Source organism: Nematostella vectensis, chromosome 3, assembly GCF_932526225.1.
Source record: "Nematostella vectensis chromosome 3, jaNemVect1.1, whole genome shotgun sequence".
Lineage (NCBI taxonomy): Eukaryota > Metazoa > Cnidaria > Anthozoa > Actiniaria > Edwardsiidae > Nematostella > Nematostella vectensis.
In genome coordinates, this window is record NC_064036.1 from 11,775,928 (window position 1) to 11,801,893 (window position 25,966).

General features: G+C 43.5%; 3 protein-coding genes across 5 annotated transcripts in view; 2 read left to right on the forward strand and 1 right to left on the reverse strand.

Annotated features, from left to right (window-relative positions):
• Nucleotides 1-2,046, reverse strand: part of LOC5519992 — a 35,256-nt gene extending 33,210 nt beyond the window's left edge. The window contains exons 1-2 of one of the 2 annotated variants that reach the window (XM_032364946.2): nt 1,491-2,046; nt 120-182 (exon numbers count right to left, since the gene is read on the reverse strand). In XM_032364946.2, the coding sequence (XP_032220837.2) occupies nt 120-182; nt 1,491-1,762 (335 nt within the window). In that variant the 5' untranslated portion in view covers nt 1,763-2,046. The remainder of the gene's footprint in view (nt 1-119; nt 183-1,490) is intronic. The other variant, XM_032364947.2, reaches the window with a different exon arrangement.
• A 962-nt stretch (nt 2,047-3,008) lies between these two features.
• On the forward strand, nt 3,009-6,750 carry LOC5519993 (metalloproteinase inhibitor 3). Its single transcript, XM_032364891.2, has 2 exons — nt 3,009-3,223; nt 5,804-6,750. The coding sequence occupies exons 1-2, from the start codon at nt 3,109-3,111 to the stop codon at nt 6,370-6,372; spliced, it is 684 nt and encodes a 227-aa protein (XP_032220782.1). The 5' UTR covers nt 3,009-3,108; the 3' UTR covers nt 6,373-6,750.
• A 1,412-nt stretch (nt 6,751-8,162) lies between these two features.
• LOC5520074 (thyroglobulin) overlaps nt 8,163-25,966 on the forward strand; it is a 31,514-nt gene continuing 13,710 nt past the window's right edge. Inside the window, exons 1-29 of one of the 2 annotated variants that reach the window (XM_048724543.1) lie at nt 8,163-8,514; nt 10,039-10,144; nt 10,293-10,363; nt 10,854-11,078; nt 11,788-12,057; nt 12,283-12,492; nt 13,529-13,696; nt 13,999-14,223; nt 14,363-14,563; nt 14,778-14,984; nt 15,429-15,626; nt 15,871-16,086; nt 16,253-16,477; nt 17,118-17,318; nt 17,612-17,818; nt 18,280-18,492; nt 18,791-18,997; nt 19,098-19,298; nt 19,798-20,007; nt 20,626-20,838; nt 21,102-21,308; nt 22,299-22,517; nt 22,839-23,057; nt 23,133-23,351; nt 23,824-24,155; nt 24,333-24,594; nt 24,731-24,904; nt 25,193-25,399; nt 25,709-25,924. In XM_048724543.1, the coding sequence (XP_048580500.1) occupies nt 8,445-8,514; nt 10,039-10,144; nt 10,293-10,363; nt 10,854-11,078; nt 11,788-12,057; nt 12,283-12,492; nt 13,529-13,696; nt 13,999-14,223; nt 14,363-14,563; nt 14,778-14,984; nt 15,429-15,626; nt 15,871-16,086; nt 16,253-16,477; nt 17,118-17,318; nt 17,612-17,818; nt 18,280-18,492; nt 18,791-18,997; nt 19,098-19,298; nt 19,798-20,007; nt 20,626-20,838; nt 21,102-21,308; nt 22,299-22,517; nt 22,839-23,057; nt 23,133-23,351; nt 23,824-24,155; nt 24,333-24,594; nt 24,731-24,904; nt 25,193-25,399; nt 25,709-25,924 (5,899 nt within the window). In that variant the 5' untranslated portion in view covers nt 8,163-8,444. Of the gene's footprint in view, nt 8,515-10,038; nt 10,145-10,292; nt 10,364-10,853; nt 11,079-11,787; nt 12,058-12,282; nt 12,493-13,528; nt 13,697-13,998; nt 14,224-14,362; nt 14,564-14,777; nt 14,985-15,428; nt 15,627-15,870; nt 16,087-16,252; nt 16,478-17,117; nt 17,319-17,611; nt 17,819-18,279; nt 18,493-18,790; nt 18,998-19,097; nt 19,299-19,797; nt 20,008-20,625; nt 20,839-21,101; nt 21,309-22,298; nt 22,518-22,838; nt 23,058-23,132; nt 23,352-23,823; nt 24,156-24,332; nt 24,595-24,730; nt 24,905-25,192; nt 25,400-25,708; nt 25,925-25,966 lie in introns of those variants that run through there. The other variant, XM_048724544.1, reaches the window with a different exon arrangement.

Here is a 25,966-nt window from a genome sequence, read left to right on the forward strand (position 1 = left end):
TTTCACTGGTAAGCAATCATTTAGTGTGAGCCAGATTTGGATGGAATTAAAAATTATAATTAAGTATGAACCTAATATCCTATAGCTATTCCCAAAAAAACAACAACAACAAAACTCACACTTCTGTCAAAGTATCTGGTAGCATTTCTGTAAGCTCTGTTACTGTGTAAATCCTCACTGTCCTGTTGAAATAAATGTTTTCTGTTAAAATAAAATAATATACTGTTCGCCCTGAATGATTCACAAGTCTAAAAAAATCACACAGATTATACAGTAACAATCATAGATCATGGTTTATAATTGGTCTCTTACACGTTAACAAAAATGGCCCTTCTTGAATCTTAAAAATAACTTACCCGCACCCTGAATAATCCCATCCTTCCCTGGGTTATAAATAACATAACATGCTTCCAAGATTGTTTAAACTGAAAATATTTTTTGAATGTGAGAATACAAAAAAAATATTGTTATCATTTTAGATCCCATTGACTCCTGGCTATTTTTTAGCTGAGTTACAAAAAATATACTGAAAACAGATACCTCCCCCCTTATTTTGAGTACTTTTACATCCTATCTCTTTCTTCTTTCCTAGTATTTTTCAGTAAGCGTTTTGTTAAAAGGGTTGATTCTGCCGTTTTTCCTTGTTCGATTTGAAATTTGTCCAATAACCTGAGCTAGAGTTTGGCTGAAGAGTATTTGCTAACACCTTGGTTGGGTGCATATCTTCCGAGAGCCAGAGCACCGAAATCCTGTTGTGTTTATTTTACATTTATTATTTTTTTCATTACTTTGGGTACTTCTAAGGGCCCATCGACGTGTCAATCCCACACTCACATGACCACTGACAATAATCAGAAATCAAAAGGTGACCTCTTATCAATAATAGGCTAACCAGCCTCACCCCCCCCCCCCCCACCCCCAACCCCCAACCATCAATACAACAAATACCCATATCTCTTCAACGAATTTCTAGCCCAAGTAGGAGAAGAGTGGAGTATGATTTAGTAGTTGATAGAGTAGTTTAGTAGATTAGTAGATGATAGAGTAGTTTTGCATCAAAAATCAACAACGTTTTCTATTGCACATGCATATGCTTAAGAGCGGTTATAGTTTGAAACACTATTAATAGACCCAGTCAAACATCGCAGTAGCAACATTAATCTGCATAGAAACATAGAAGACACTTTCGACTGACATTATCGTCTTCGTAAAGTTTATTATGAGAAAATATTTACCACTTAGTAGCTGTCTTCGAAACGAGTGATCGTTTAGTTTATATGTAACATAAACTAATGAAACTTCTATTCGTTATTCTTACTCTAGTTACAGGGCTATCGTATTTTGAATAGGCTACAAGGCTAAACCCTGCTCTCCCCTTGTGAACTCATCTGTCATAGCCAATATCTGAATATCGGGAAGCTAACACTTATTACTTATAATAATTGCTAATAATTGCTAATAAAGAGTAAAGGAAATTTTCATAAACTTACAATGAGCTGGAAGTGCTTCCAGTACAGTCGAGCTTTGACTGAGAGCATTGGCAACCGGAACACCGCGATGTAAGATCAGAAGACCTTCTTTCGTAGTTTCTACGACCATCCGTGTAACTATTCCAAAATCCGTCCCAGTCAGCGGGAAGATTCAGGCTGGGATATCGAGTGTTCCAGTAGTTATAGCCAAGAAAATTCTGCGATCCATGGTCCAGAAGCGACGATACAGATTTCAAACAAAATAATAAAAGAGTGATTCGTACGGCAGCCATGCCGTGTTTTAAAAGTTTACCCGTTGATGAGTTGTAAGGAAATTATCTCGACTTCTGCATTCCACGGTTGCCAAAAAGTGCTTCCTGAGTCAAAGAAGACATCGATCTATTTATCTAGCCTTGAACAGATGTTAAAAGTCCAATAGAAGTTTGCACAAATGATCGAATAATACACTTCTCTTTGGAAACCATAAATTTTTTTTTCTTGATTCCAAGTCAATAAGTTCCAATTTCGGAGCAATTGACGATCTCCCTTGGAGACCACTATGCACTTTGCATAATGATGAGTCGGTGGAGAGGGGTTACTTCCCAGAGTGCAATGCGCACAAAACTTTTTGGACGCACGGACGGCGGCAATATAATAAGAGCAACTGAGGCAAAACCAGCTATGCCATGCTGATGAGTCCTATAATAAGGAAGAAACAGATGTCCATGGTTGCCGAATTGGACGGGTGCCAGCGTTTCTTCTGGTGACCAATGTGTGTATAGCTAATGTTTTTTTTTAAGTTCTCACAAAAACATTTTCTAAAAGTCGGCTTACAAACCCAGACACAACGACGGACACGACGGCGCAAACTTAGTCCACACCCGCATCATGAGGTGAAACAAGAGACATCGTTCTCTTGGGTGAAGATATGCGCGTCCCTCATACGTTCTTGGACGACTGATGGGATGACGTACAAGATGAAGCTGATGGCGTTTCTGCTAATTGTTCTGAATAAGCTGTCCAAGCCCCCGCTGTATTCTTAATTCTAAATTATTAATTCTTGATTCTTAATTCTAGGCACTTAGTACTTTTTGAATCCAAACGCAAAGCCTCTCTGAAAAAAGAAAAAAGAAACATGATGAGTTAGCGGGGATTCGAGTTCGGGTACGAGTTAACCGCTATTAAAAAACAACAACAACAACAACAACAACAACAATTAAAAACCTTTAAGGGAAATAGAACTCAGTTTGAGACGGTTATTGAGCTAGTCGAGTTCGAGTTGGGGGGTTTCACTCGTAGTTCCTTTTAAAAAAAATGTAGATATCTTCGTGAAAAGGTTTTTTTAAAACATCCCCCCCCCTTTCTTGGCGGCCAAAAAGTGGGTATTTTCTTATTAAGGAATCTTCAAATACTATACTCTTTCCATATGATACCTATGACTGCGCACCCCCTACAGCCAATCCTGGGTACTCGCCTGCAGAGGTCTGTGTATCATGAACTAATCCCATGTTGGCTCTTGGTGACGTACGTGCCTAAACCCTTGGGCATTTTAGAAACCGAACACTTAGAATTTAAGAACTGTTCAACACACTCGCAAGCAACAAAGAGACGAACGTTTTCGTAAAGAGATTTGGACAAGATGTGGGCCTTCCACTTATTGTTGGCTATCTCATGTGTGTCTATGGTCGACGGAAAGACCTGCAAGTGCAACAATCCGCCTCATCCTCAAGATTGGTTTTGTCAAGCAACCTTCGGTGAGTAAAAAGGGCTCTAAAACAGCCACAATGTTTTTTTGTCACACGGGATAGGGTGATCAAGGTATGGTTTGCACTTTATCAAATGGTACCTTGGTAATTGGCTATAACTATGATTCTACAATTAAGGCTAGCGGTTAGAGCCGGTGGGGATATTTTGTGATAGATGGTACATGTAGAATTTTAAATGAAACAGATGTCGATATGTTTTACCGTATGTAGAATGTCTATTGTGTTCCCAACGTTCCCGACCTGCATGTGTTTTCGAGCTGCACATCCATTAAAATACTTTAATGTGAAACTCCGTTGCTTGAGGTTTTAATTTATCGCTGGGTTGAAGATACCGAAATAAAAAAAAAATATGTATATAAGTGAGGGGAGTTTTATAACAGTTATGACCCTCTTGACTTGCTGCAGTGTGCAGAATTCCGAATCTGTCAATCAGTTGTGGATAGGGAATTGGTGACGAGTGTTCCGGTCGATCATTCTATCATGGATCATGTGCTGTCGAGTAACTTGTCTGCGAAATACCTTAATGCAGCAAGTAACAAGGCCTAGCAAAGTTATGGATTGTTTCCAAACTTAGATTATTCACGGCGCGTTGGGTCGTGGAAGTCACAAGACATTCGCAGTGCTTTATATGGCCTCTAGAAACTTTAACCGACGGAGTGTCTCTTGGTACGCTCGAGTGATCAACCCTTTCAAAAATTGAATTTCTTTGGGAAATCCTCAAAAAAAGTGCAGTGCGTGTACTATGAATGTCGATTCACGTGACATTCACGTGAGCCACCCTTTATCAGGTGCTTCTATAACGAAGGAATGGACGCACGGTCCTGGGAGGGGGGGGGGGGGGGTGTTCTTCCCATGTCGACCTGATAGGGATTGCATTCCGCGTCACAAACTCCTCGATAAACTAAAAATGTTGGAGTTAACGGCAAGTTTTATGAAGTCGTTTCGTCGATGTACTCAAATGATAAATCGGCCGTGAAAATCAATAATTTATTAACACCTTCATTCAAGTGCCTTGTAGGTGTGAAACAGGGCTGTATGCTTAGCCAAACGCTGTTCAATTTATATGTACACGACCTTCCTGAGCAGCTAGACACTTGCAACATAGACGATATTAATCTCAACGGCAAACCTCTAAGTTGTTTGCTTTAAGCAGATGATCTTGTCATTTTCTCAAAATCGGAAAAAGGACTCCAAAACTATCTCGACAAGGTCCAACATTTTTGAAAGCAAACAGACCTGAAGGTTAATATTAAGAAAACAAAAATTCTCATTTTCAACAACAACGGTAAAATAATGAACAACATCCCGTTTTACATCAGTCATGTCAGACTCGAAAACGTCAAGTCATACAAATACCTCGGACTTCATTTATCGGCATTTGGAAATTTTGCTCTGTCAAAACAAAAGCTAAAAAAGACAGCCCTGAAAGCACTCTACAAATTAAGAAAAGAATTAGGAGACTACTTTAGAACTGATCCTAAACTCACAATGAAGCTATTTGATACGCTGATAGCCCCCATTCTACTGTATCGGAGTGAGGTTAAAGGTTTGGTGTATGGGAACCGCTACAAATGAAAAAGAACCAATAGAACAAGTTCATATAAAGTTCTGTAAAATGTTGCTCGGCGTTGGTAAAGGAGCAAGTAATAACGCATGCAGAGGCGAACTTGGAAGGCTTCCCATGAGAACAAAGGCAAAAATGCGATCTTTAAAATTATGGCTGAAATTATCTATTGTAAACGAAATGCAGAAACTTTCGAAAACTGCATACAACGGATTAAGGAGGCAGACAACAAAGCCTTCTGGAGTTATAAAAGACTGGCTCAATCAAAATGGGCTGCTAAATGGGAATGCCAAAATCTAATAACTGATAATTTTAATGCAATTGAAAGGTTAATAAAACAAAGAATACAAGACGTTGAGTTACAGACATGGTTCGGCGACATACATGATGACATAAGAAAAGAATCCAACCAACAAAACAAACTTAGAACCTATAGAATATTCAAAACAACATACGAATTTGAAACATATATCAGCCAGGTCACCAATACAAACCACAGAATCGCGCTGACAAAACTGCGAATTAGCAATCATAAGCTCGAAATCGAAGCTGCGCGTTATCGAAAACCTTACAAAAGAGCAAATGAGAGGATATGCCCTATTTACTTTTCAAAAACATACAAATGGCAACAAACATTAATGTTAATCGAATGTCAGGAAATCACCTCTTCCTCCTCCTCATGAATCCACCTACAAAACTTAGGTAGGTAGGTAGGTAGGTAGGTAGGTAGGTAGGTAGGTAGGTAGGTAGGTAGGTAGGTAGGTAGGTAGGTAGGTAGGTAGGTAGGTAGGTAGCAACACAACCCAGAGTTTGTAAACCATTAGAAAAAAGCACCTCGTCTAAACTTAAAGCACTTATATACTCCGATGACACGGAATAATATTGTGCCTTAGATGGGAATTAAAATCTCTAAAGCTGTCCAAGTCGTTTTAAAATGCGCTGTTACTGCAAAATGCAGTCTAAAAGATAAGTGTTTCATCGAGAATCTCTTCATTTTTCTGCAGCCATCAAGGGAAAAATTCTTGGCAAGATTCGTAAAGAAGGACCAGGCATGAAATCAGCTGCTGTGAGCGTCAGCCACGTCTTCAAGGGTCTAAATCAACTTTTGACATCTGAGAATGCCGAGGTCTTTGGCCAAATCGTTTTCCAAGTGAGGCTGTATTACCCTGTCAATTGTCCCCTAGATGTCCAGGAAGGGTCGCAGTACTTGTTCACTGGTGTCATCACAGTCAACGGAGAGCTGCATACTAGCAGCTGCTCCTGGCACGCCCCGTGGGATAAACTAACCCTAACGCAAACCAAAGGAGTACAAACCGTGTACAAGCGTAACTGCGGATGCAGGGTCGACTGTCAAAGATGGTGGCTCCCAGGCTGCCGCTCTTGTGATGACCGCGATCCCTGGGGACGGGAAATTGTCAGTTCATGTACATATGGCCATATGTATTGCGCTTTGAGTAATGATTGGGAGAAGTGTTCTTGGAAGGTGTTAGACAGTGGTTACTCAAAGTGTGCAGGCGAGGCTGTAGGGGAGGTTGTATCCAAGAGGGGGAGGATGCGTACCGGTAGATCATAGCCTTTCGAATAGTTACCACGGGTAACCAGGGATATAAGGGGTGGATGAAGGATTTCTTGAAAAGAGGGCACTTCAATATAGAACTATTGATGCATTTTTTTTTTAAATTTATGTCAGGGGAAAAATCGCTGCCTTCAAAAAAGCGCTGGAACAAGCTTATAGGATCAAATCGGCTTATAGGATCAAATCAGCTTAATATTTCTTTTTAACGCTTTCTCTGATGATTATCTGGGTATCATCTTCAACGTTATCTTATGTATTTGTATCTATTTTTATCAATTGTTGTTAAATCAGAACCCTCATTAATACCAGCATTACATAATTGTTAAAAGTTACTATCTTGCACAAACATGAATAAACTATTGAGTTTCCTTGATAGACATCAGTGCAGACTATATAATATGAGCGCTTTTGTGGCTACTCTTGCGCTAGTATAATATTCGTTCAGTCAAATTCGATTTTAATTTAACATAATAGAAGAAATCAGAATTACAGCTTATTATAACCTTAGTTAGCATTCGCATATCGCGGTCATAGCTGTGGTGAAAAAAGACTCTCGTCCTAGACTGCATCTTCGTCGATCTCTTGATTTTCTGTAAGTTTACAAAGTAAAAAGAAAATCAAGAAAATTTTAAGGTAAGTGATACTAAATCAGTAAATGAAATCAGTAAATGATTTGACTAGATGGACTGCAGGCACCGTGGTGGGGGAGGGGCTGGTTGGGCCGTAACCTCACTACTTTTTGCGACAAGAAACAAGTCAAATACTAATTTTATTCCTTTTTCGTTTTTCAATACGATTAATTGTCATCCCAACCAATTTTCACCATGCTCCGCGTCCCTGGACTGGAGGCTGGTATAGAATGGTTGAGACCCGCGTTAGATTTTGCACACACAAAATATCCCGGGAACGCATTGGAATGCAGTCAAGAAAGTGCAATTTTTTATGCTTTCTTGCTAAGGTTGGGCGTTCATCCATTTGCTTTTGAAGTACTTGACCCCTCTACCTCAATTTGTCTGTGTTTTGCTAGCGTCTCAGACAATATTTTGATTTTGATTGAAAAACCTCCAAGGTTGTCAACAAGGTCAGAGTTGCAGAGTTTCTCTCTCTACCACATATCCTCAATTCTGTGGAGTAATTTCTTTGATGTACCAGGAATGGCGGAAACCAGGGATCGCAATGATTTTGGGAGGGAAATGGGATTTTAGCTACAAGGAAAACGGACATGGGGTGAACAACGGCCGGGAAACTGGATTGGATAATAAAAGTGGCCATGAAAACATGATTTATATAAAGAGAGGTTGTTTCAGAAGCTAGGTGTCAACTTCTTGAAAATCCCCTATTATAAGCAAATAAAATTTGTTCAGAACGTTGGCATAATATAATATTTTCACTTTCAAGGACGCAAGAATAGGTTGATAGTAATAAATTTGTTTGCCTAGCCAATTCCTAATATTTTCAATCATCTAATATGATAGAGTATTTAGCACCCCCCCCCCCCCCCCCCCCATCCCCCACACCCCATCAGTCCAGGGCACTGCCCCGTTCTCACACTCCGTAGAATAAAAAGTGCTTATAAGAAGCGTTTTTCCCCTTTTATATCGATGTTTTATTGAAAAAAAAGTTAATGTTTTCCAACTGTTACCGTTGTCCTCGACATGGCCTTATTGTGATCGTGACAATTAGAACTTGCCTATCATCACAAGGCGTCATCTAGCCCCTCACGCAATGGTAACGCAACCGCAGTAATTGCAACGGTTAAAAAGCAATGCAATGACCCGGTCAGTACTCAGGAGAGGAATTACAGTCACAACAGGACGCACTAGTACATGTATTAACCCCATAGATCTGATCTAATACTGACATCAGTTCATAAGGATTATCATCGCACGCGCTTGTCGAAAGCGCAGTAATTTAACACCTCAGTAACCACGCTCGGCTCACCACAGAGCACTCAGTCTTCGGCTGATCGTGACCGTTGAGAGTTCTGGTGCAGCTCTGTCGCTTGTGAGTCTTTATCCATCGTGTGTTGGTCAGTGCCACGTTCTCAGTTCTTCAGTGGCTGGATAAGAATGAATTTAGCAAACAGTAACGCGTCCCTCAAACTCGTCCTCCTCGTCACCTTATTCGCGAACTGTGCCGGTAAGTTAATTTCGGGATTTTATTAAACTGCTGATGATGTGTTTTGTAAATACAAGGGTTGGTTTAATAGATCTATTATTGGATAATCAAATCGACTTGATAGTGTCTATCTATAACTGTATCAAATCCAGTGCTAGCGCGAAGGAATTATTTCACGGTAGGTAATTTGCTATAAGTCGTGCGATTTGCAAATCAACAATCCCTCATTATGCCGGGTCTAGATCTCCAAGCGATGAAATAATCACTACCTAATCGTCTTTTATGTCGAACTCCCTGCGTACTTGCCGCTAAGGTTGCCTCCTTCGTTCGCGGCGCAGCGGGATACTTTACTAACGCCAAAGTTCTAGTTTTTATAACATAAATACTACAACATTCTTTTCCTATAGAACCGATAACATCATACTTCATCGGAACTAAATGTCAATATATCTTTATTCATCATGAATTGGCTTATTGTTTTTAAAGATATTTAAATGCCATAACTCGATACCCAATTCAGACTACGGGCTGAGTAGAAGAAGAGCATAATAGTGCATAATTGACCATAATCTCTCCCAGGAGCACAGACTGCACGGCTCAGTGACTCTTGCTTACTTTAGTCAGGGCGCAATTCTTGATTGATGGTGGGAACTTCAGCTGCTTACAAGAGCTTTCCGAATGTTTCTTTTCATCAGTTAGCAGTAATTTTGACCCTGTTAGCCCACGGAGTCTCTTATTGAAAAAACAAACCTAGAAGACCATAGAGCTCGCATGGACCACAAATAGTTTTTCACGCGGGATTCAGAATAGAAATGTCGCACGGGATAAGGATAGGAAAACGTGCTATCGAATGCCCTTTACAGATTTCTGTAGATAATTTCAGCCCGACATCTCCAGACGTTTTGTCATCAGATTCTAATTAAAAGGTGCGCTGTATGTATCGGCATACAACAATTCATGGTTTCAATATTCTCACCACTTTCTCTGATAGCGCCACGTGTGAAAAACAAAGAATAAAGAGTGGTTACTCCCCCCCCCCCCCCCTTGGAGGCCTGGGTCTAAGGGCTTTTCAAGATCAGTGAGAAAAAGGTTTGACCAAGCGATCAAGTTTTTCTAACAAATTTTGGCCGCGAGTCTCAAATTGACTACCCTGGTCCCAGAGCCCCGAGCGTCTCTCTATTCAGTGGCCAGCGGGGTTGAGACGTCTCAACCTCTCGTCTCAACCTCGCTGGCCACTAAATAGAGAGACGCACGAGGCTCTGGAACCAGGGTACAAATTGACAGAAATCAGCATTTTTCACCATGTTTTCTGGAGATCCGGGAGCGGGAAAACTTTATCTCTTCTAAATATGGGCATCAATTCCCATATAAGGCAATGCATACGAAGGACACTATATGTGGGGAATATGTTTGATATGCAAAAATAAATATATATAATCCGGCAACTGCCTAGTCCTTCCCCCGGCAATGACGATGATGAGGGCTAGATAGTTATTTTGCAGACGTTTCTATGTGCAGGTAACTTGATCGATAGTTTTCCTTTAGTTGCCACTGATTGCCCTACTGATGCCACAACCATACGGCGACACCGACGTCAGCTCGACTGTAAGCCGATAGAGACTAAATTCTGCTACAAGGAAGACTGCACAAGGTAACTCGTGCTAGATGCTATGATGTGTGCTTGTGACTTGCGTGCCTAATTAAAACTGCATTTGGAGATGCTTCTATCTTTAGCTTTCAATTGCGCATTAGCTTAATAACGTCTAGCTGTGAGATGATTTAACAATTTGTTCCACCAGATGCTGCACCTCAGACACCACGTGTAACCCGAACCCAGCTTTACTCATGTCTCGGGGGGAATGCAAGCAGGGTATGTACCCCTTACTGTGGCTCATCCCTACTTCCCTTACTCCGGCTCATCCCTACTTCCCTTAATCCGGCTCATCCCTACTCCCCTTAATCCGGCTCGTACCTACTTCCCTTAATCCGGCTCATACCTTCTTCTCTTACTCTAACTCATCTCTACTTCCCTTAATCCGGCTCACCCCTACGTCTTTTAATCTGGCCCCTCCCTACTTCTCTTATTCTGGCTTATCCCTTCTTCTCTTACTCTGGCTCATCCCTACTTCCCTTAATCCGGCTCATCCCTACGTCTTTTAATCTGGCCCCTCCCTACTTCTCTTATTCTGGCTTATCCCTTCTTCTCTTACTCTGGCTCATCCCTACTTCTATCATTGCCTGTTCTGTAATGAGCACTTCTTCTTACCCTAGTCTTGTGTTCGTCCATCAAATGCACTTTCCTCAGAAATATATGCATCTATCATTGCCTGTTCTGTAATGAGTACTTCTTCTTACCCTAGTCTTGTGTTCGTCCATCAAATGTACGTACCCTGGGGAGGTTTGTGACCTCACTAGTGCCAACCTACCGCAGTGCAGATGCCCTCAGGGTTGTCCTGGTCCAGCGAGCTGGAGCCGTCTGTGTGGGAGCGATGGGTTAACTTATATAAACGAATGCGTCTTGAATCGAACTGCGTGCATTCTTGGAGAAAAACTACATGTCAAGCACCCGGGACCTTGTATACCAAGTATAGTATGCTTTATAGTTTGATGTCTACGCAGTATTGTGTGCATTATACCGTGCCTGTGTCTATAACAAAACGTGCCCAGGTTGGTGTTAGCACACCTTTTCATTCGGAATGTTGGGCTAGTAGGAGTTCTGCAGAGTAACACTATATTTTTGCTAAGTACACTGGATTTAACCTTCTGGATTGATGCTTCGTTGGGTTATTTGTTATCTAATGAACTATTAAATCTGGGTTACCTCAGATTAATTCCATCCATAAAGATTATGTCAACTTGTATTTAACAATTTTGCTATGGTCAATAGGGGGCTTGCGCTAAGAGATCACTTGACTGTTTGGTTGGCAAACTAGCGCGCGCTTAGGCTTTTAGCGACGAAATAACATATACAAAAAGCAACTTACATAGCGCTTACAAAAAAATCCAGAATTTTTTTTCCAGAAAGGGTTTAGTTTCATTTAAAGATTATATTTTCTCGTCGTTCTCTGGTGTGACGGGCGCAGTAATTTCTGTGATTTTTTTGGTTTGATTTTGCCACCCAGAAAAGTCACGTGATCTCTTAGCGCAAGTCGACCACTATTATCGTTATGTCTCTTGTTGTTCTGACACACACTATCATTCAGAATTGCAATGTGTAATAAAGGATTATTATCTTTATCATCATCACCATCACCATCACCATCATCATCACCATATTATTACCATTTATTCTAGAATCGAAGCGGCTCGAGGTAAGTCCTTCACACAAGCGTACCGTCACCTTAATCGCTTTCAACCTTGGACAGATCACGTGCTCATTCACGCGTGATCCCGTGTCTGTCACGTGGTCTAAGAAAGATATGGACGTCCTTCCACCTCAAATGATCCCTCGCAAGAATACCCTAGTTATCCCGGACGTGCGGGTGTTTGATGAAGGGGTGTACACATGCCAGGGGTACGATGGCTTCTCAATGGCGGAAGCGACAATCAACGTGACTGTAGAAGGTAAGTGCAGTATAACCTTTCTATAACGCGGACACCCTCCATATTGATGGCTGAAGAAAAGATTAATGTGGCCGTAGAATGGGGGTGGTGGATGGTAGTTTTCAGCGGGTACGTCATTTATACCAACTAAGATCTAATTAGACCGTGCCTGATACACTACGCAAGATCGTACGTGTAAGGAATTAAGTGAAACATAATACCTTAAACCCCCCCTTTCTTTTTCAGTCAGCAAAGACGGTGAGGACAAAGTCCAGACGATGTCACGTGCTGCGTGCATGCTACCCCGTCGCCATGGTTACTGTCGTCAGCATGACGCGCGCTGGCATTTTGATTCTGTCACGAAATCTTGTCAGGTGTTCGTGTACAGCGGATGCGGGCGCAACGAGAACAATTTCAAGAGTGAGAAGGATTGCCTGCAGGCATGCGGTCGATGGGGTAGGTGCGGTCGATGGGGTAGGTGCGCTCGATGGGGAAGGTGCGGTCCATGGGGAAGGTGCGGTCGATGGGGTAGGTGCGGTCGATGTGGTAGGTGCGGTCGATGGGGTGGGTGCGGTCGATGGGAAAGGTGCGGCCGATGGGGAAGGTGCGGTCGATGGGGAAGGTGCGGTCGATGGGGAAGGTGCGGTCGATGGGGTAGGTGCGGTCGATGGGAAAGGTGCGGTCCATGGGGAAGGTGCGGTCGATGGGGTAGGTGCGGTCCATGGGGAAGGTGCGGTCGATGGGGAAGGTGCGGTCGATGGGGAAGGTGCGGTCCATGGGGAAGGTGCGGTCGATGGGGTAGATGCGGTCCATGGGGAAGGTGCGGTCGATGGGGAAGGTGCGGTCGATGGGGAAGGTGCGGTCCATGGGGTAGGTGCGGTCGATGGGGAAGGTGCGGTCGATGGGGAAGGTGCGGTCCATGGGGTAGGTGCGGTCGATGGGGTAGGTGCGGTCGATGGGGTCGATGGGGTAGGTGCGGTCGATGGGGAAGGTGCGCTCGATGGGGAAGGTGCGGTCCATAGGGAAGGTGCGGTCGATGGGGTAGGTGCGGTCGATGGGGTAGGTGTAGAAAAATGAAAAGTGCGGGTGATTGATAGCCTTTTGGAGTATACTATGCGGTGTTTACAGGTAGTCACCACCGCAGAGAAGTTCTTTCCAGCAGGCGCGTAGCCAAAAAGTGGGTCATTTCTTATTAACGAATCTAAAAATTACGATGCTTTTTCCATATGATACCTATGACTGCGCATCTCCCTCGGCCAATCCTGGGTACGCGCCTGTCCAGCGTGATATACTCGCGGCTGAAGCAAGAAATCGCTGATACTCGAGTATGCCCTGTGCAGAGCTCTAAGACTGCCGTCGATTGGACTTCTTCATATTCGATTTTAGCTTGTGGCGATAATTCTATGCAGTATTGTATGCAGCATAATTTTACAATTGATTAAAACTTGATCATATATCCCCGCCCATTAGTTTATCACGTCTATCTTTGCAGCTGGTGACATCTGTCAGCTTCCCAAGCTCCCAGGCCCCTGCTCGGCCTACGTTCCCAGATGGTACTATAACGCTAAGCACAGACGCTGTCAAAAATTCGTCTATGGCGGTTGCCGAGGTAACGCAAACCGATTCAAGAGTCATCGCTCATGCGAAAGAAGCTGCAAAGGTATTGTGGAAATGTATCTCAGCAAGGGAGTGGAACAAAATGTATATGTCATGACGAGCTAGGGGCAGACGATGCACGCGCGTTTGCATTCGTGGTAAGCAGAAAATAAAGTCAATTGGGAACAGGTTCTGTGACTTTTTTTATTGAAGCAACACAGAGTCGACGAGGCGACAACACAGGGTTTACAAGAGGGTTCAATTCGCTCTCATATCCAGTCGTTGTAGTTCTTTCGAGAGATACTTGCGGAAGTGGCTAGTGTTAGTTTGAATATTTTGTCGCATTCTTGTGAATTCTTTACTCAGCGCAGAGCCCAGACATGACCCCTTGCGTCAGGCAATACACAGAAGCTACAAAGAGCAACAGACGCGGAGTGTTCATTCCCAGGTGTACCGGGGATGGCAAGTACGAATTACAGCAGTGTCACGGCTCAGTCTGCTTCTGCGTTGACGAGTCAGGCAATGAGGAGCCTGGCACGAGAGTATCACGTGGTCAGAAAGCAAATTGCACCGTCAAAATGACGCTCAAAGGTAAAAAAGTAGATCCTGAAAAGGAAGAAAAAATGACCTTTTTACCGGCTACTTAAGATACCGTTGACCCATTTGAGCCATATTAAAATTTCATATAAATAAAATACTCATTATAGCCTATAACAAACATATTTTGTAGCATCCTCCATGCCATGTGAAGTTGAGAGGTCAACGAAGTCAAGCAGTGACGTCACCGATCACGTGCCTCAGTGTAAAAAGACCGGTCACTATGAAGAAGTTCAGTGCAGCGCGTGGACTGGGTACTGCTGGTGTGTTGATACCAATGGAACTGAAATGGCAGGGTCCAGGACCAGAGAACATCTGAGCTGCCCTTCTCTCGGTAAGTCTAAGATAAAAGCACCAACAAATCGACTTTCCATCCGTCTGTCTGTCCATCTGTCTCTACGACAGAATGTCTGACCGTCAGACTGAAAAACCTATGAATTATCATGTTCCCAACAACCAATGCAATGAACTAGACAACAAACATCAAACTAAAGATCAGTAAGGGTTTTACCTTTTATATTGAAGTGTCGCACTCTTGTTTCTGATAGGAACTAAGCCTAGTAAGTGCCAGCTTGAGTACATAAAGACGTTGAAGGAAGGCCAAGGTGTTGTGCCTAGATGCACGGAGGATGGGAGATATGAAGCTATGCAGTGTCGCGGTCTGTCTTGCTCGTGTGTCAATCGTGACAGCGGCACGGTCATACCTGGAACAAATGTCAACACGAAGATTGGATACCCACAGTGCCAAACGCCAGGTAATAAAGACGTCTCACTATATATTCCAGGTGATAAAAAAGTTAAACAGTGTAAAGACATGCTATTCGCAATACCAGAGACCCGGCTTGTAAGGAAAATGCCGCAAAAATATCTGTAAACGGAAGTACATTTCAGTAGTATAAATCCATCTGAATCTTTGTGAAATGCGCAATCCAGCCTTCAATATGTCTTCATTATATTGCTTTAAGCATAAAACAGTACATGAATGGTTATATTTTAGTAATGTATTTTAAATAGTTTGAATAAAATCGAATATAGATCCTTTAAAATGAGGCATGATAATGAAACGTAATTTCTTTATTTAATAGTGCATAACGTTTTTGACATCTCAAACTAAACTAAAACCGGACGCTTTGTCCTGGCGTTACTTCCGAAACAAGTTTGTCCAATAGCTCGCCAGACTAAGCCCCCTAACGTTACAGATGGCTTGACAAAGTGTCAGCGGCTACAACTCGATGCCATGCGCAAGTCGGCAAAGTACGTACCACGGTGCAAGATGAACGGAGAGTTCCAGGAAACGCAGTGTGACGCGGGTACTCAGGAATGCTGGTGCGTGGATAGCAGCGGGGACATCATTAGCGGGAGCAGGACAACGAGTACAATAACGTGCCCCATCTTAGGTATGTACCTTATTGCCTTAGTCTCTATCTTCTCTCATACAAACGAATAGGCCATTCCAGCTATAAGCATGCGCGCGCACTCACCATGGGAACCTACCACAACTAACGTCATGCAGCGCGCGCCTCGTTTGGTGCAAGCTTGAAAAGGCGTGTCTGCATTCTGGTAGATGATGTGGGTTTCTATAGTTATGCACTCGCGATCTTATAGCTGGAATGGCCTATTTAAACTCTTGTTTTTCAAAAGGCTCTTCTTTGACGCCGTGCCAGAAGCACTACCAGAATACATTGCGACGGCGTTACAATCCCATTAATCAGCGCGCGCCACGCTGCAAAGCAAATGGCGGCTTTGAAGAAATTCAGTGTCACGTGAGGGAGTGCCATTGTGTAAATGAGGACGGGAATGAGGTGAATGGTACAAGAATACATGCGCCCGGGAGGCAGCCCAACTGCACAGTTCCAGGTGTGTAAAAGCTATTTATTTAAAATGATGAAGACGATGATGGTAATGACGATGACATCAGTGGCAATGACGACAACGAATCTACATCCCCCTAAAAAAATTCTATTGCCATCATATTCATTATAATCGTAATAACAATCATAATACTCATTTCATCAATTTCTAGAGGTTAACACCACCCCATGTGAGCGAGCTCAGCATTCCGCACGATCTTCTGACACCTTCGTACCCTGGTGTAAACCAGACGGTAGCTGGCAAGAGGTGCAATGTGAACACAGCTCGGGAGAATGCTGGTGTGTGGATGGAAATGGCCAAGAAGTTAAGAATACAAGAACATTACAAAAGCCCCTGTGTGCAATTCATGGCAAGGCATTGCGGGCCGAAGTATCAGGTAACTACCACTCATGCGTATGTTACTTTTTATTTTACTTCCAAAAAGTGTCGGAAAATTAATTCATATGGAGTTGGTATATGGCGGGCGCAGATGCGTTGAATTGCAGGGGGCGGGTCCCAGGGGATCCAGTATGATAAGACACACCCATGTGATGATAAGAAGTGTGCGTGAAGCTATAACAGTTTGATCGTCGAGCGTAGCATCAGAGAGGGTCTGAGTGGCGCAAAGGGAACTGGGCCTGAGTAGCGCTAGGGGACTGGGTCTGAATAGCGCTAGGGACTGGGCGTAGATGGCACCAGTATGGCGCAGTTTGCAGAGCGTTGCCTTGCAGTCTCTGTGCCTCGTACGACAAGGTAACGGATTTGATTCCCGGTTCCGACATAGGGTAGCTTTGCTGGCAGCAATTTCGATTTCTATTCCGTGGTCAGGAAATGGGTAGTATGGCCTTTAGCCTTAGACTCGACGATGTTGTATCTGCGTTTTCCTAATTCAGCATTTCAGCTACAAATAGGATAATTTAATTACGAGGTTAACCGAAAATTTAATTTCGGCGCCCAATGTGTTGGCAATCTACAAATGATGCAATTTAATGTAATTCAGTTCTATTGTAATTCAAGCCTAATTTTCCTATTCCCAGGTTCCTGCTGGTCCCTGTACGTATCACTGCTAAGGGCGTCCCGCAAGACAGGCTCTCTGCCTTGGTGCACGAGTGACGGGCACTTCAACCCCATGCAGTGTCATGGATCGTTCTGTTACTGCGTGTACGACGACGGAGTCGAGGTTCCTGACACAAGAATTAGTGTCGCAGTAGGGAGGCCGACTTGTAGTAAGAGTGGAGGTGAGTTAAACTTTACACCATTCTTGCTATAACGGCACCTCTATTAAGGCGGCAATCGTATCAGTTTACTTCCGGTGACGGTACGATAGGAAACCTCAACCGACTAAAAACAAAACAATCTATTAGAATTCGTGCTATTTAATAGGCCATCCCCTCTAAATTATCAGTCACATCCTCGAAGAAATTAAAACATTTTTCGTGTTTTCCGGTTATTCTTAATGTAGAGTTGAAGTAATCTCTTCCTATGTATATTTTATATATTTTTGTCGTGTTGAATCTCTTCTTTTATATAGCCGGAAGTTTGACGCGTTGTCAGCGTGAATACCGACGAGCCGTGCTTTATTCAATGACAAATGGATACGTGCCCCTCTGCAAGCAGGACGGCCGGTTTGAAGAGGTCCAGTGTCGTGGAGATGTGTCTGAGTGCTGGTGCGTGGACCACGAGGGCCAGGAACTACCAGGAACACGCTCCACTAAACTCATCAAGTGTCCAGTTATTGGTAAGAGGGGAGGGTATGGTGCATTAATTACGAAGGCGATGAAATACCAGAAATGCGCTTACCTCTCCTGTTATTAGTAAAAGAAGAAGGGAGGGGGGGGGGGGGGCTAGCGTGTGGACCACGAGGGCAAAGAACTACCAGGAACACGCCCCGCTAAACAGGTGTCCTGTTATTGGCAAGGGGGAAAGGGCTGGTGCGCCGAGGAACTTCCGTCGAGGAACTTCCAGGAACTCGCGGCCATGTTTGTCAGGAACACACTCCACATAACCCACCAAGTTTGCTGATATTTGTATCTTCTACATTATTTTTCAAGTTCATCTCCTATTTAAAATTTTGCCATCTAGATATCAGGACTACACAAGGAATGCATCGGTAGCTGGTCGCGCGGCGTAGAGTTTGAACAATGGCGCGTTGAATTTCCTTCATATAGCCGGTTCATCTCGTTTTATTTCTTTTTTGAGGTGGCCCTCTGACTGAATGCCAGCGTGAATACCAGAAGTACACAAGGAACGCATCGGTGGCCGCTCACGTGGCGCCTCGCTGTTCGGAAGATGGCACGTATGAGCCGATGCAGTGCGGTACAAGATTTTGCTACTGTGTTGATTTGAATGGGAATGAGATACCGGCCACACGCAACAAGAAGCACGTGGGAATGCCAATTTGTACGAGGGACAGTAAGTGACAGACACGTGTCGCACTAAATTTTTAAATAGATTTACCTAACAGGAAGAAATCATCCGCAAGAATCGCTCTGAAATTCTATCCATCCATTTTCTTTTAAAGGCATAAAAGTATTTTCCAAAATAGTAATATGATGTAACAAAAACTTGCAGACCCAAGCCTGTCCTGAGTCTTAATAAAGTTGGTTATTTGTGGCATTTGTGACTGGGTTTTGCTCTCGCCAGTCCCTCGCGCCTCACTGCTAGGCACGCCAGACACTAAGCTGACCCGATCATGTTTTATCTCGTGCAGGCAAGCAGCGGCTGACCTCCTGTCACCAGCACATCATGAGGGCACTCCAGGCCCCACGCAACCAGCGTGGTCACGTGCCAATTTGTAAGAGTGACGGGCGATATGAAGAGGTCCAGTGTTACGGCAAGGAGTGCTGGTGCGTAGACAAGCATGGCCAGGAAACGCCAGGAACTCGCACCACAGGCCTGATCACATGCCCTGCCTCAGGTACAGTTCACTATTCGGTCGAAAGTGTCGGACATTTTATAGGTCCGAATTAATGGTGCAAATTTGATTCTTATGAGAAGCACGTGTTTGTTGTCCGCAGTCCACGTGCTCAGCCCGTGCCAGCAGCGGTACCAGTCCACTCTCCGCAGTTCCCTCAGGCCTGTGCACGTGCCTCGCTGCAACCAGTACGGCGCGTATGAAAATGTCCAGTGCATAAAAGACAGCTGCTTCTGCGTCAATAATCATGGTGTGGAGCTTTTTGGATCCCGTGTACAGGCCGCAGACCAGTTGACATGCCGAGGTACTCTTTACAGTACTTATAACCAGAGCATTTAGTAGAGCCCCGCTTACTCGGACTCAAGAGGTACAGAGGGGGGCAAAGTTCGAGTTAGCGAGGGTTTGAATTACCAGGGTCGATAGAAAATTTATATTAAACAGATTGTAGTTTGCTTTGAGTTGCATCAAACCTGACAACGGTTTTCTCCACCTGCTTATGCCTTCTGCAAACTAGCAACATAACAACATAACGAAAAGGCCGCGCACTATGTTTAGCCCGACATAACGACATGGACATAATGACATAAAAGAAAAAACATGCGCCCATGTCGTTATGTCGATATGTCGCTAGTGTGCACTATGCATTACACTGAAAGGCCCAACTGCGTTTTAAGGAAGAGGCTGATGTCCACCCCGGCGTCTGACATTTTAGAATAAATGTATGGGAGCTAAGATACCCAAATATACCTCCCCATTTAACACATGGCATTGTGGGCAGTAGGCTTGATGTTTGTTTTTACCAGGACGTGGCCCTACCATATGCGAGCGCCAGATGCAGATATTTCGCCGTATGAAGAAGAGAGGATTGCGCGAGCCCCTCTGTAACCCTGACGGCTCGTTTTATCCCGTTCAGTGCCGCGGTGCGCAGTGCTACTGTGTGGATAACCATGGTGTCGAGGTGGCAGGCAGTCGCCAAAGCTACATCAAGGGACATCCAGTCTGCACCAATCAAAGTACAGTATGGTCCCCTATTCCAATGAAAGTACAGTACCATCTCTTATCTAATCAAAGTACAGTACCATCTCGTATCTAATCAAAGTACAGTGCAGTCTCTTATCCAAACAAATTACCGTACCATTTCTTATCCAATCAGAGTACAGTACCATCTCTTATCCAAAGTACAGTAACATCTCTTATCCAATCAAAGTGCAGTATCATCTCTTAACCAATCAAAGTACAGTACAACAATCCCTTTTCCAATCAAAGTACATTACAATCTATTATCCAATCAAAGTACATTACAATCCATTATCCAGTCAAAGTACAGTACGATCCCTTATCATGACCAAGCCCATAAACGATGTAGATGTCCAATGAGAGCGCACGTTGCATCATAGCTGTATGATAAGATCTCTTTATGCACACTTTTTCATATTCTTCTCTGTTGTTAATGAAAAGATGAACCTGTTCGCATGCATGTTTGATTTCATTATAATTTTCCAAATCTTGGTTGAAAGTCATATGGATCCTCGCTCTGTTGTGCTTTCCTCGCCATGTTATTATCATTTTAATCTCTTTTTTTAGATTGTTTATAAAAGAAAAAGCCTCAAATCAATAAAACCATCTTCCAGGTACAGCCGTATCATCACTGACGGTATGCCAGCAGCAGGTCCGCTACTCGATCCAGTCCCCTCTTGGCGGAAATGCGCCGCGGTGCAAGGAGGACGGTCGGTTCGAGGAGATTCAGTGTGATCACGTGACGGGGTTCTGCTGGTGCGTAGACGACTCGGGCACGATCAAGGAAGGCACGAAAACAAACGGAACGATCGCGTGTGGAAACGCAAGTAAGGTCAATATGGGAGGGAGAGGTACGTTGCGCTCGATCCCTGCACATATATAGCGTTTTCGATTTTGCATTCCTCACCAAGAAATAGGCCATACTGCCCCTGGAAAATAAATGCTGTCCATTTAAAAATTACTCGCTTGGCCTTGCGGCGAATTCTTGACATAGATGAAAATAATCAATTGTCCGTGTGGCAGGATTTTCTCTAAATATTTTGAGAAATAGTTGTCAAAATCTAAAAAAAAATTTGTTTATCTGGCCCAGATATGAACACAAGATGCTGGGAAGAGTACGTCCAGTCTGCTAGATCTGGCCGAGATGGAATCTTCACTCCCTGGTGTACCCCATCGGGTGCCTATAACCATCTGCAACTTCAAGGCTCTTATTACTTCTGCGTCAACGCCCGCGGTAGAGAAATCCTGGGTACTAGGGTCAGCGTAGCTCTGGGTAGACCGGACTGTGGGGGAATGGGTAAGTCCGAAAACTCGCGTATGCCCGAAGTCCGACATGACGGGAAACCCCGCGCATGCGCCGACATGACGGAGAAACCTCTTGCCTGCGAACTGCAAAGAGATTTTGACATATTCCGTTTTGTCAAGGCCTCGCTTTCGTGCTTAATTTTCATCATCTGAAACCACGATCTATTAGAATTTGTATTCTTGATAACAGTGAGGGAAAATTGATGGTGTTCATTTGACCTCTAATAATGGGAGCAGATCAGGGGATTAAGTAACCATCCATGCAAGAACTAGGCAACGTCCCATTGTCCTGCGGCAAAAAGCTTTATCATAGCTTTCTCACAAAGGATATTTTTTGTTATAAACACACAGGCACATGATAATATAATATAGCGAGATTTTGAGGAAATTACATAAAACAGGTGCTCCCTAATACATTTTATCTGAGATTTTCTGTTTTGAACCAATCAAAAGAAGAAAGAACAATAGTTTTTCTTGACATAATTTTCACAAGGTTCCACACGTTACATTTGTCTAATAAGCCATATTACACATACTAATAAAACCTAAAACTCAAGTATTTAAAAACGATAGGCATCATTTAGTTTTAAGTGTAACTAATGTTGTATTTTTTTTGTCTTGACCAATCAAATTTCGAATATTAACAAAGGCATTTTTGACATACAAGCGTGCACATGCCGTTAGGTTACCTAGTTCCTACACAGAGCATTGGCTTTGATTATATTATAATTTGGAGATATAGGAATACTGGCTTTGATTATTATAGCTTGGAGATTTAGTAATACTGGCTTTGATTATTATAGTTTGGAAATATAGGAATATGGACTTAACCCACTGAATCACGTGGCTATAGTATAATTTGACTCCAAAATGATGTCTAATGTCTCGTTAGTGTCGAAAAAAGCGCGTATTCCTACCTAAACTATTGATAAGGATTCCCATTTATGTATCTCATATGAAGTATCTTCTCGTCTGGGTTTAGTGTCGGCACGATTCATACCATCACCATGCCAACGTATGCAAGCCAAACAAGTCTATGCGCCATTGTCGCTAGGCAGTTATATACCAGCGTGTAAACCAAACGGTAGCTTTGACAACATTCAGTACGAGAGCACGTACGGACAGAGTTGGTGTGTGGACAGCGAGGGCAAAGAGAAGAAAGGCATGCGCACAGCCGGGCTCATCATATGCCCACCCAACGGTAGGCACACCCAAACGCAACATAAAGTATCTTATGTGTGTGGTCTTCCGCCAAAAGTACAGAAATTAAATTCCCCTCTCTTTTATGTTAACGTGCGGAGACGGGGGAGGGTCGCTCATAACGCGAAAGACTTAGCGGCCTTTGCCAACACAAATTACCCATGCAACGTCAAAAATGGGTTACTGAGCTTTTTTACTCGATTTTGCGGAATGTATTATTCTTTCGCTATTTTCCAACATCATCATTAAAGTAGGACTTTCAGACTATTTCAAAATCCAACAGATACACTGACTTACCAACAATGCCCATTTCTTACTGCAGCACCGCTGTCCCGATGCCACCAGACACGTCAATCAATCTTCAGTGCGATCGAGCATGCGCAGAGCGCTCCGCTCTTCATCCCCACGTGTCGAGATGATGGCAGCTTTGCAGACGTACAGTGTCATGGACTTACTGGAAATTGCTGGTGCGTGGACATGAATGGTATAGAAATACCAGGAAGCGTTACCAGAGGGCATCGGCCTGACTGCAAAAAAGCAGGTATGCAGTAAAAGCAAGAGGATTAGGTTAAAAATTCTGTCTTTGTAACTGTTTGTTTCTTCTACATTGTCCTAGCACAAACGACCTCATGTCAGAGGCAACGCACAGCCGCCTTGGGTCTGACTGGACGACCAAATTCAGCACGATATTTACCTCAGTGCAAGCCGACCGGTCGGTATGAAGAGGTGCAGTGCCATACGGGCACCGGATTATGTTGGTGCGTGGACGAGAGGGGACAGGAAATCACTAGGACACGCACGTGGGGCTATCCTAGGTGCCACATGGCCCCAAAGAGTGAGTGCTATAACAGACGAGTGACATCTAGTGGTTGTAAATTTGTCGATTTGAATTGAACGTTGTGAATATTAGCAATCTTTAGAATATATCACGCGTATATGCTAAGAGCTTTGCTAAAATAGCTAAACGAATGCAGACTGCACTCTCAAGAAATTACAAGCAATCCACGCATCTTCCAAATATCATTTCATGTCCAAGCTAACCAATTTTCATCATCGTATCTTCACAGCTTTTTGTTGTCTTGACGAAAAGACTTTCTGTTGTATCACAAAGCACCGGTTATCGATGACATCATGAAGTTCATTTTTTAGTCTATATCAAACATTTGGATCTATCTATCATTGAACAGTCTTTTTTAGAATAAGTATTTGAAAATAGACCTTACTCACGCACTCACTTCACAATAATAATAACATCGTATCAGAGTATTATCCTCACACGACTATCATCTCTACTCTTTATTTTCTAGGAGATGTATTCCCACTGGATCTAGCAATTCTAATTCCATCCGCATCCACTACCACCCTACCCTCCATCAAGGCATTCTTGCAGTCCCTAGTATCTCACCTGGAAATCTCCCGTCGCAACACTCACCTCAGCATCGTCGTGTTCTCCACCGATGTACGAGCGCCTTTGACCTTCTTCAACCTTCCTTGGAATAGCGACTCCGAGAGACGAGTACTAGACGTCATTCGCAGCCTGAGTACTGATTCTACGGATGCAAGGCTTGACCGCGGACTCAAGTACGTGGAGGATGAAATTTTTGCCGAGTCGAGTGGAGAGAGGACGGATTCCCAAAAGGTGGGTGAAATACTATGACAGCATTCGGTATTCGTCACAAATGTCTGTAGTTACAAGTGTAAGTCTGTAGTTTCTGTGCAAGTCTGTATTTTCTGTCCATATGCTCGCATAAGGCTACATTGGTCTCAAAACGTTCTTACCACGTTACTTGTTCTTACCACGTTACTTGTTCTGCAGGCGCTCTTCGTCGTAATGGATAAGGCTCATCCGCTCGACCAAGATGGTATCGTTTCACTGGGCGTGGCTACACGTGGTTTGAGGAATCGCGGTGTTCTGATTGCGACCGTCGGCGTGGGACTGGACGCTAGGATCGAAGACTTGCTCACGGTAGCATCTGACCCATATCACGTGTTTACCGCACGGGGGTATGACGAACTTCCGGAAAACGGGCAAGTGATGGCGGAAGTGATAAAAAATGCAACAAGGGACGTGCGTAGAGGTAACGTGAATGGGTTGTGAATATCGCGTACGTGATTGATACGTGATGCTAAACAGCTCGTGTATGAGCACAACCCGTTTCTTATTCAAACCACTCTTTTCATATTTACAACAATTCGTTTTTTTTTCTTTCAAAGTGGAGGAGCAGTGTAACCAGGCAAATGATGTTGGACAGCTAGGCTGCCAGGCCTCTATCCCTGCCTGGCATTATGACAGTGTTACAGGGCGGTGCCTGCAGTTTAGGTTCAGCGGTTGCGGTGGTAACGCGAACAACTTTCCAAATCACGAGTTATGCAGGAGAAAATGTGGAGGTTTGTGCGAGCTTATTTTGATCGTTAGGTGATTAGAATTAATTCGTTCTATCTTCTCGCTCGGGCCGCATTTAGGGCTCCCATTCGATCAGATTTCGGTCCTACAAATGATTATTTGCAAGAATTCATGTTTAATATTATTTTACTGTTTTTTCTCGCTGTCATCTCGAAATATTGGTCTGTACCTTTTGGTTGTAAGATTATCACAGCTTTCCCGCCCCCTTGCCCCAGGCTCTCTCAGAACGCCACCCATGGATTTACTTCTGCTCTTCTTTTATTTGTTTTCAGGAGTGTTGCCGCTGTGTCTTGCCGAGAGAAGGCGGCGGGCACAGCTAGTTCTCGGGCACTTTACTCCAAACTGCACATCGTCTGGTCGCTATGAGCATATGCAATGTTACGGTACATCCGGGACCTGCTGGTGCGTAGATACCCATGGACGAGAGAGACCTGGTACTCGAGTGAAGGGAGGGTTCCTCGTATGTAACCAAGTGAAAGGTAAACGCTTTGCTGCTTCTTTATGGTGCAGGAGGATTTATTGGCGGGACAAGAAAAGGACGGAAGGAAAGGACGGATGAGACAAAAGAGTTAGAAGAAAAGAAGGGCGAAAGGGAAGGGACGGAAATAATAAAAAAGTAAAACGAAATGAAATGAGAAAAGGAAAGAAAGAAAAAAGAGAGAAAAAATAGCAAACCTTATATTATCGAGATGAGAATAACGACAAAGGTATATGATGTAGCAAGGAAATTTATTACATATAAACGATATTGGTTCATGATTTTCATTCCAATTCCTTTATTTCTTTAGCGCAGCTTTCTTTATGTTTAAAAGAACGTCGTAGAGCACTCGGGTTGTCGAGTGTACCGACTCATGGCCGACATGTACCCGACTGCTTACCGAATGGGGAATACGCTCAAAGCCAAACAATCGGGAATTCTAATTTCTTCTGGTGTGTTGACGCTTTTGGGGCAACTATTCCGAGATCGCAGCGATGGGGACGGGCTGCCTGTGCTACAGCATCAGGTACAAATCTAACCAAACACATTCTTTATGGATATTTCGGAA

Excerpts from the sequence above, each read along its gene's own strand:
- LOC5519993 (XM_032364891.2), top strand. The coding sequence starts at position 3,109 with ATGTGGGCCTTCCACTTATTGTTGGCTATCTCATGTGTGTCTATGGTC. Across the intron at positions 3,224-5,803 it reads GTTTTGTCAAGCAACCTTCG|CCATCAAGGGAAAAATTCTT; the intron begins GTGAGTAAAAAG and ends ATTTTTCTGCAG.